The sequence below is a fragment of the Gadus macrocephalus genome, chromosome 15 (genome assembly GCF_031168955.1).
Source record: "Gadus macrocephalus chromosome 15, ASM3116895v1".
Lineage (NCBI taxonomy): Eukaryota > Metazoa > Chordata > Actinopteri > Gadiformes > Gadidae > Gadus > Gadus macrocephalus.
This window is the reverse complement of record NC_082396.1, coordinates 15908313-15917221: the sequence shown is the minus strand read 5'-3', so window position 1 is coordinate 15917221 and position 8909 is coordinate 15908313. Positions and strand designations below refer to the sequence as shown.

General features: G+C 41.6%; 1 protein-coding gene across 2 annotated transcripts; it reads left to right on the top strand.

Moving 5' to 3' along the window:
* The first annotated feature begins 887 nt into the window (after positions 1 to 887).
* LOC132473049 (ras-related protein Rab-7L1-like) lies at positions 888 to 8408 on the top strand. 2 transcript variants are annotated; one of them, XM_060072986.1, is made up of 5 exons: positions 888 to 1415; positions 1551 to 1622; positions 1769 to 1950; positions 2516 to 2637; positions 6719 to 8408. In XM_060072986.1, exons 1-5 carry the CDS (start codon positions 1298 to 1300, stop codon positions 6822 to 6824), a joined length of 600 nt encoding a protein of 199 aa, XP_059928969.1. In that variant the 5' UTR covers positions 888 to 1297; the 3' UTR covers positions 6825 to 8408. The 2 variants fall into 2 exon arrangements, with proteins under 2 accessions (XP_059928969.1, XP_059928970.1); XM_060072987.1 differs by lacking the exon at positions 1551 to 1622 and having other exon boundaries at positions 979 to 1415.
* Positions 8409 to 8909: the final 501 nt, after the last annotated feature.

Below are 8909 nucleotides of genomic sequence, written 5' to 3'. Positions count from 1 at the left end.
ACAGTCCTTGAGTAAGTTTACCGGTGTTACACCGAATTCTGCGACCCACGAAAAGTGTGACCCCAGGGGGCGCTGTTGCATATTTTATGCAGTATGCACGAGTTTGAAGGAAGACAGGCATGACAAAAACATACATAAAACATAAGATCTCCGGCCAAACCAATTACCTTTTTAATAAAGGTGCTTAATAAATACATTTGAAAATGTATTTGTAGATATACAACTGCGCCCCCTGGGGTCACACTTTTCGGTGGGTCGCAGAGTTCGGTGTAACACCGGTACTTACGACGATAATCGCTGTCACTAGATATAAAGAAAACGTTGACTTTCACTCGGTGCTTTTCACTGACAGTAAAAATAAATAAAAGTGTCGTTATTGTATGCACTGCTGTTCATTGACTAGCTCCAGCGCTCGTTGCTGGTTGCTAAATTATAACTCTCCACTCATTATCCTCTGACCATGCATTTAATTGGCTTTGACCGCCATCAGTTCTCGGCAATTCCTCATTCGCCCTCTCACGTCTGACAGGTTCGAAATGATACTGCTGTTGGCCATCATACATGTTATTTGTGTTTTTTGCCACATCTTAGACGCCATAGTTCTAGTACTAGGCTGAGGCTACCTCCCACCACGTCTCCCCCAACATGACGTCATCGCCGAATTGCGTTAGAAAACACCCGTTACTGCCAAAAACGACAAAAACTGGACTATTTTGGAGACATTTTATAAATGATACACATATTTTGAGTGCTTTATTTAGGCCTACCCATTAATCAAAACTTCCGGTTAACCTGCACGTAGGTCTTTAAGTCATTTAACGTTTCTTTATGTTTTAATCTATGTGGCTTTATTAAAAAATATTTTCAACCTCACTTTGTACTACAGCACTCGCCTCATTTTTTGCAGGAAATTCAATTACTAGTTTTATTTTGAAATCCTTCAAGCAGCAAGTGCACGACACACGAAGTTACGTCACGGGCAGTCCAAGGTTACGCAACGATGAAGCGCGTCCACACCTCGGGATGCGAAGCAAAACTCCTTTGAGTGCGAGGCGCAGAGGACAGGAACGCGAAGTTTGTGACATGTGAAGATTAGGGGAAAAACAAGTGGACCGCCATTAACGAGGAGAATCGACCTCAGGTTTCGACCCTAACAGGTGAGTTTGGGAGTTGCTGAACAATCCTGTTCGACTTGAGTGACGGGGACGGACAGGGAACAAAGCCCCGTTGCCAACACGGATCGCTTCCCCTTTCCCCGGTGTGGCTGAGCGGCCAATGCGTTCACTCTAGGAGAGCTATGACCGAGTACTTGTTGAAAGTCTTGGTTGTCGGTGATGGGAATGTGGGGAAGTCGTCCTTTGTCCATCGCTATGTCAACGGGCAGTTCAACAAAGACTACAAGATGACTATGGGAGGTAAGCCCACATGTGTTTGTGCCACTTATCAGACCCATCATGTTTTGGTTACTTCGGTAATTTGACAACAATCCGTCAATGTTTCACAGTAATCTCTGGTTGGATGTACCTCCCTCCCTATCCCTCTCTCGCTAGTGGATTTCTCTATGAAGTTGCTACCCTGGACAGACACAGAGAAAGTCAGACTGCAGCTGTGGGACATTGCAGGTAGAAAGAGTAGTATGGGTTACATAAGGGGCAATATCATCACAAAGAGTAAATGGTTTCATACTGGATAACCATGTGTGTCTGTGTGTCTCTTATGTGTGTGTCTGTGTGTCTCTTATGTGTGTGTCTCTGTGCGTGTGTGTCAGGCCAGGAGCGGTTCATCTCCATGACCAGGATCTACTATAAAGGCACGTCGGGCTGCGTCATCATGTTTGACGTCACAAACCTGGACAGCTTCCAGAGCTGCAGAGTGTGGAAGCAGGACCTGGACAGCAAGGCCATGCTGCCGGACGGGAACCCAATACCCTGCATTCTTCTGGCTAATAAGGTAGCTTCTGTGTTGTACACCTGTAGAGGCCTACAACTGTAAACACAGTTCTGCTGAAGGTGTACTGATGTTGTCCAGCCAATCATTGCAGCGTGTAAACTAATCGATTAGCATAATGATTTGCTTGAGACAATCCAGATTGCAAATTCAGCAATAGCGTTGGGAGTTATTTTGAATAATACCGTCATGTCGTAACGCTTTTTGGCCTCTCCGGCATGTGATAACCGGTCATGGTTTAAACATTAACACGCAGGGCTATTCAGTCAGGCTCTGACCAGGTGGTGTGTGGACAGACGGCAGGCTCCTTGAAGGTCTCAGAAGAAGTTGAATGAAAATCTTCGATGACTTGAATGACAAAATAACATATATTTATGTAACCACTCTCATCCCCGTGCCATGTTCACTGTACTAGTTTTATACTCTCCCTCCGACCCATCTCTTGCCCTCTGTCTCTAATATTCCTCAGACATCTCAGATTAATTACACCCTTTTCTCTCTCTCTCTCTCTCTCTCTCTCGCTCTTGCTCTCGCTCTCTCTCTCTCTCTCTCGTTCTTCCCCCCCTAGTGTGATCTACCCTCAAGGGTGGTGTCGACCGAGTTCATCGGTAGGTTTAGTAAGGAGAATGGATTTGTGGCGTGGATGGAGACTTCTGTGAAGGACAACAAAAACATCTCAGAGGCTATCAGGTGACACAGCCGATACAGCCCGAACCCTCAAGTGGATATAAACGATTGCCAATTCTATCTTTTAAAAAATGCAAGCTTACAGTGTATTCGGTTGATGTGGTTCATTTAATAGGATGGAATGGCGGTGGGCCAATAAGGGGCGCTAGGGCACCGCCCCTCCGTGAAATATTCACTTGAATATATCTGCCAACTATTAATAAACTATTATCATTACGAAATAAATCAACAAATATACATAGCGTTTATCCTCGTTTAATTGTGTGACATACTTGTCACTGCCAGCAACCATTTAAATGTGTCTGAACGTCAATGATTTGGGCTAGGCTAGTTATTGGTAATTCGAAATAAAGCCCTCCTCCAAGTCAGGGGCGCCGGCCACGTTGAAGTCAATCTAAGCTTGCTAACTTTTTGCTGTCTATCAAGCAGAGACAGCTTTTCATTGGCGCAAGAAAATTCGCCCTCGGGTCGCACCAGTGTGCGCCCCAGGCCAATGGTATCGCTTTCTTTTTTGTTATCACCACATGATTGGACATTTCAGCGAATCAATCAAATAGGCTACCTCCCTCAGCAGCATTCGCGCACCACAACTACATGTAGAGAAGAGATAGATTGCTAACTAGCAGAGAGTTGTAAGCACTTTCCACCCTTTTCAGTGGAGGAATTGGACTCCCCAAGCAATGTTATACTTAAAAGGAGCAAGTAAGTTACATACTAATTTAGTCTTTCGGCCTGTATCATATAAACAAAATGAAGCAACTGTCCCATATTTCTAACTGCATTTGAAGTAGACATTGAGACTCACCAAAAATGGACGCTATAGGACAGTGATCATGATTTGTCTCAATATCAGAATAACAACAATGGGTCAAATAGCAATGGCTAGTGGAATGACTATGAAGTAGGTCTGTATATGCAGTGTAAGCTTGCCCAGGCCCTGCAAGTCAGGATGTAGGCTATTACAATTATGAAAAGTAGGTAAATAGGTAGTGGCCATCCCAAAAATGCACCAGAATACAGGAAATCAAATCTATTGGGGGGGGGGGGGGGGGGGGGAGTGAGGTTGAATTTTTTTTTTAATAAAGCCACATAGATTAAGACTTAAAGAAACGTTAAACGGCTTAAATCAAGTGAAGGGATTTGAACAAGTTCAAAAGGAGTGGGTGTGAGTGTGTCTTTAAGAGAATAGCAAGCCGGTGCGTGATAAAGAGAGCGGGAAAAACTGCCCAATCTGGCAACACTGCCGAGCGTCCGCACGCTCCAGCGTCAACGTAAATCGATGAGGCCAACTGAAAACGAAGCCGGTATGAAACTAAAACTGTGATTCTGAATACTTTAAATGATATCGAAATTCCGTTTGGATATTATTAAAGATACAATTGTGTAGATTTGTTAAATGGGTTTAACGAAGGTAAACAGTTGAACAATTATTGAGTTACGATGTCTTAAAGGAGAAGTCCGGTGTAAAATGGATCTGGGATGTGTCTAGTAGGGATGTTGAGCTGGAATGTTCGTTTGGGAGCAAAAAAGCGTGTATAGACGCATTCTTAAGTTGGCTGTTTTTAGACGATTCTAGCAAAACACTATAAACTTGGAACGATGGGGGCATGTGTTATGGTAAAAACTAAATTGCTATTTTAAACCACTTAAAAGGCTAGAAGTAGCCCGACACTTCTTTGGCAGTATAATAAGGGTCTTAACCAGGGCTCCGAACTGGTTCAAGGAACGAAAACGAAAAACGAAAACGAACGGAATTTTACGAGGAACGGAAATGGAAACGAAAACCAAATGGTCTTCAACTGTTCCGGAACAGAAACGTTATTCTGAAATCCCCAAAGCCGGTTAATAACAGGGTTTTTTCGCCTAGAAAATAGCCTATAAAATTTCACAAAAGCATAGCCTATTTCATGAAAAAATATAAATATTTCCGGTTGCCCAGTTCACTTCGCCACCCGCTAAGCTCAGTTGTCACAAATTCCAACCACCACCCTGGCGAGAGGCGATTTGGAAGCAACAGTTGCACTGAGCTCTATCTTCGACAAAGGTAACGTGAGCTAAATTAACCGAGTCCACTATATCACCTTTGCATTGTTTCTTGTTGGTGGCCGTGCCCTTAACCTGCGTCCGCGTCCAAGTTTTATTGACATGATCAGACAGCCCGCCCGCTCCCTGATGACAGCCCTCACTGCTGTCTACACACAGCTATTTGATAAGCGCCAGATTATAAAACACTTATTTCAAAAATCGAGTCTGACAGTCTGTCAATAACAATTAGGGCTGGCCCTAATGCCATTTTTCAGGCTTTGAATACTCGTTGGTTTTTCCGAGCGAATATTCAAATACTCATTCCAGAAATACACACTAGAGCCCGACCGATATATCGGCAGGCCGATATTATCGGCCGATATTAGGCATTTTTCTAACTATTCGGTATCGGCATTATAATGGCCGATAAATGAATATTAAAAAAAAAAAGTTTGTCCACCAGAGGGCGCTCTAACGCCCCAAACCCGCTGATTCAGGCAGAGTGAATGACGGAGATCGACGGAGATCATCGGTGTTGTTCATAGCTGTGTTCGAAATCATTCCCTATCACGGATATAGTGCACTATATAGGGTGCTCGCCATTTTGCAGAGGTGTTCGAATTCTCAGTGGTTAATTTCATGCACTAAAATTTGAGTGTACATACGATGTTCCCTACTTGTTACTCCGTATACCACAATGCAATGCGGTAGTGTTCTTCCGGAGGAGAAGAAGAAGCTGAATAACCGCGAAAACTAATACATTTAATGATGGAGTCTCCGGCTTTCGTTTAGAGATGTCAACAATTTAATTGGGAGTTAACATAGAAAATGTAATATTCAAAATTAATAAAAAAAACTTGATCAAGGAAATGTTGCATTCAACATCAATACAAGCTCCAGCTTTCCTCGGGATTGCCCGGTTTGTTTACATGATGTGGGAGCATCTGTCTGCGTCACACAAATACCCGGCGCATTTACTGACGCAAATGACGCTTAGAAATGTTCAGCGTAGTGTCCGAATTCTCGTTTGTTCGTTCCCTATATAGTGCACTATATCATAAACACTATATAGGGAATAGTGAGGGAGTGAATAGGGAATGATTTCCAACACAGCTCATGTGTGCAAGTGTGTTCATGGTAAGTTGGCAACTGTCACAAGACATACATTGCTTGAATAACAATTAAAAGAACATCCCCATCAATTCTCTAAAGTCGATAAGCATGACTTAATTCATGACTACCATGTCCAGTTTTGCTGTTGTTACGTGTTAGTTGAGAGTGAAAAGGATTTAAAGGATAACTACAAATAACCAATGTTAGGGAAATCTGTTTGTTTTGTTTGTTTTGTTTGTTTTATATATCGGCATATCGGATTTTTTAATCACAAAATATTCGTATCGGTATCGGCCTTAAAAATCCTATATCGGTCGGGCTCTAATACACACCATCAAAAACAACATTAATAATCCCTATATACTCTCTGTAACCGATTTTGACAGTATCTGCATATTTTGTTGAAGATTTAATAGCTTTTGAACGTTAATTAGTAGGCCTAAGTAAGTTGCAGTTACTTAGTTTTCCCCGTGGAAGCAAACAGCTGTTGTTCCGTACCAAATCAGCTGTCCTCTGCCATCTCAGCCCTTGCGGGAGCTTTTCAATTCATTCTGGAACGTGCATCTTTTCAGGGAATTTGTACAATAAATCCATAACAAATACCGAATATTGATTGTCTTATGTGTCCATATTCTATCCATTTATATTGACCGGGTATTCCCAAGACGCTCACGCTCTGCAGCAAGCCAGTCACAGTTGATTGGCGTGGCGCTGTACAGCGAACGTAAACAAACAACTAAGCTAAGGTTAGCATTTCACTAAGCATTTATTTTCCTCCCGAGATCCCGCTAATGTTGTTATCAAGTAAAGTAACGTCACGTAGGCCCTACATGAAACAACGAAGCTCCGAATACTGATTTAAGCTTTGAATACAAATTTCAGTGGAAGGCTCCACTAAAACGGCCTGCAGCCACGCCTCCTCTCACTGCGCTGTCTTGTGATGCAGGAGGTTGGTGGAGGAGATTCTGTCCATGCAGTGCGACCTACAACAGACCGGTGATGTCAATCATCTACTGGACCCCCAGCTGGACCCCAACACCGGGTGCTGCTGAGCAGCCCTCCTCCCACCAACAACCTGCATATGACTACCTTTAGGACTGCACTCTCTGGGGGCTCATGAGCAAGGCATCCAACTCCCTAAGCCCTGACCAGAATCACAGACCTTACTTGACCTTACTGTGTGTGTGTGTGTGTGTGTGTGTGTGTGTGTGTGTGTGTGTGTGTGTGTGTGTGTCCAAAATGATAAAATGGCACCAAATGATCTTCAGGATTAAAAAAGAGACCAGATCAAATGTATTAAAAAAAAAATATTGAGCACATAGAGGAATCTTGGAAGTATTAAAAGGGAAAATGTTTTATATATCCGCTCTTTTATTCCTAGAACCAGATTAGATTATACGTGAAAGGAAGGGAAAAACTTAAATAGCGTATGATGGAGTTCAGGTATCAAACTGCAGGTATCAGCCACTCACTATCAGTGAATACAATAAATGGAATTTAGAAAATGTAGTTTCCAAATGTTCCTTCATTGGTGAAAATGAGTGGGGTAAACAGTGGTGACATGTTTCTCTAGTTCTGTCCTGTGGCCCTCACTGTTGTCAAACATTCAGTTCTCCTTTTATACAGGAACCTGTTGCACACACAGGACTGAGCTCTACACATAGTTTTGTTTTTATTTGTTTGTTTTGAATGATCACTGCACACCTTTTATTACTTTATTACTGCTAAACCATTAAAAAAAAAAAGTTGCTTTGCTTTTTTTACCTCACCTCTTTCTCTTTGTCCATTTCGGGCTGGTCCTCTGTAAATTATTCTAAAATATCAGTGATTCATTGAAGACTAAGCTTACGTTCTCATCATTTCTGCAATTGTATCGTTGTAATAGGGCTCACACTCTTTTATTGCGATTGTTATTGCACTACTTTTTCCTTGTTTTCTATATACTGTGTGTGCCTATAGCTTTTTTTAGTTTCCATGTTTCCAACATGATTGACTGATCATGATCATGATGACTTAAGAGAGACGGGATCATATGCATGTGGAACAATACATGGGACCAAGTTTATTTGTTTATTTTCTTCAGCATATTTCTTCAGTTAGTTGATTTGTCACAGGACATTGATGCTGTGTCTTTTCAGGTCACTTGATGACATTGTTCTATCAAACCCCTAATAAATGATTTAACCTGGCAAGGTTTTAGCCCAACACAAGTAAATGTTGAAAATACGACAACTTACATTAATGGTAATTTACTATTCTGTCAACATATTGTGAGCACTACCAAAAACAGCATACTCAAATTGACGCTTCAAATTAAAAGAGTCAAGACAGGTTTGAACAACTGAACAGGCAGAAGATCTAGGTTCACCATCGTAGTGGGGCCATCGGCCCCACCATGGCCCCACCAGCAGTGCAGGGCAACACCTTTCAGATTCTTCAGTTCAATTCATTTCACATTTCTGCATTTTTAGCAATGCTTTGCGCTTTTCATTCAGCTGTCACTTTATTTGCTCCCACCATTTACATTTTTTTAAATGTTTTGCATGTTTACATTGTTTACGCCATTTAGACTTTTGAACTCTGTTTTCTTTACGTATTAAATTATGTGGCTTTATTAATACATATTTTCAACCTCACCTTGCACTGCAGCACTCACTGCATTTTCTGCAGGAAATGGATTTTCTAGTTATAAATGGTGAACATTTTCTCAGGAACTGATTTTTGAAATGTTAGTTTTGTTATAGTCTTTAATTCAGTTTGTGTCACGCATGGATCCTTAATATCGATATCACAGCTACCTGTCTAATGTGGAACTTAAGGTTAGCTTTATATATCATTGTATATTAATGTGACATATTGTGTACAATCAAATATGCACAATTATTGTACTGTGTTGTAAAGGGATTTACCGAGCACATTCAGAAGTCAGAAGTATGTGGTAAACAACCTTCAGTGTGATATATTGAACAGAAGGGGGCAGCATAGGACCTTTTGAGTTGACTAGAGACATCATAATAAAAAAGGGGAAATGTTGAAGTGAAGCAGACAGGATATCCAGAAAATCATTTCAACACCTCCATGTAATACAAGTGTGATACACTTCCTAGATATTTTTTTTGTGTTTTGCCTCACCAAAA

What these genes read in the sequence shown, in the direction of transcription:
- LOC132473049 (XM_060072986.1), top strand. Translation starts at nt 1,298, where the DNA reads ATGACCGAGTACTTGTTGAAAGTCTTGGTTGTCGGTGATGGGAATGTG. An exon ending in GCATTCTTCTGGCTAATAAG is followed by an intron (nt 1,951 to 2,515) that starts GTAGCTTCTGTG and finishes TTCCCCCCCTAG; the next exon opens with TGTGATCTACCCTCAAGGGT. An exon ending in AACATCTCAGAGGCTATCAG is followed by an intron (nt 2,638 to 6,718) that starts GTGACACAGCCG and finishes CTTGTGATGCAG; the next exon opens with GAGGTTGGTGGAGGAGATTC.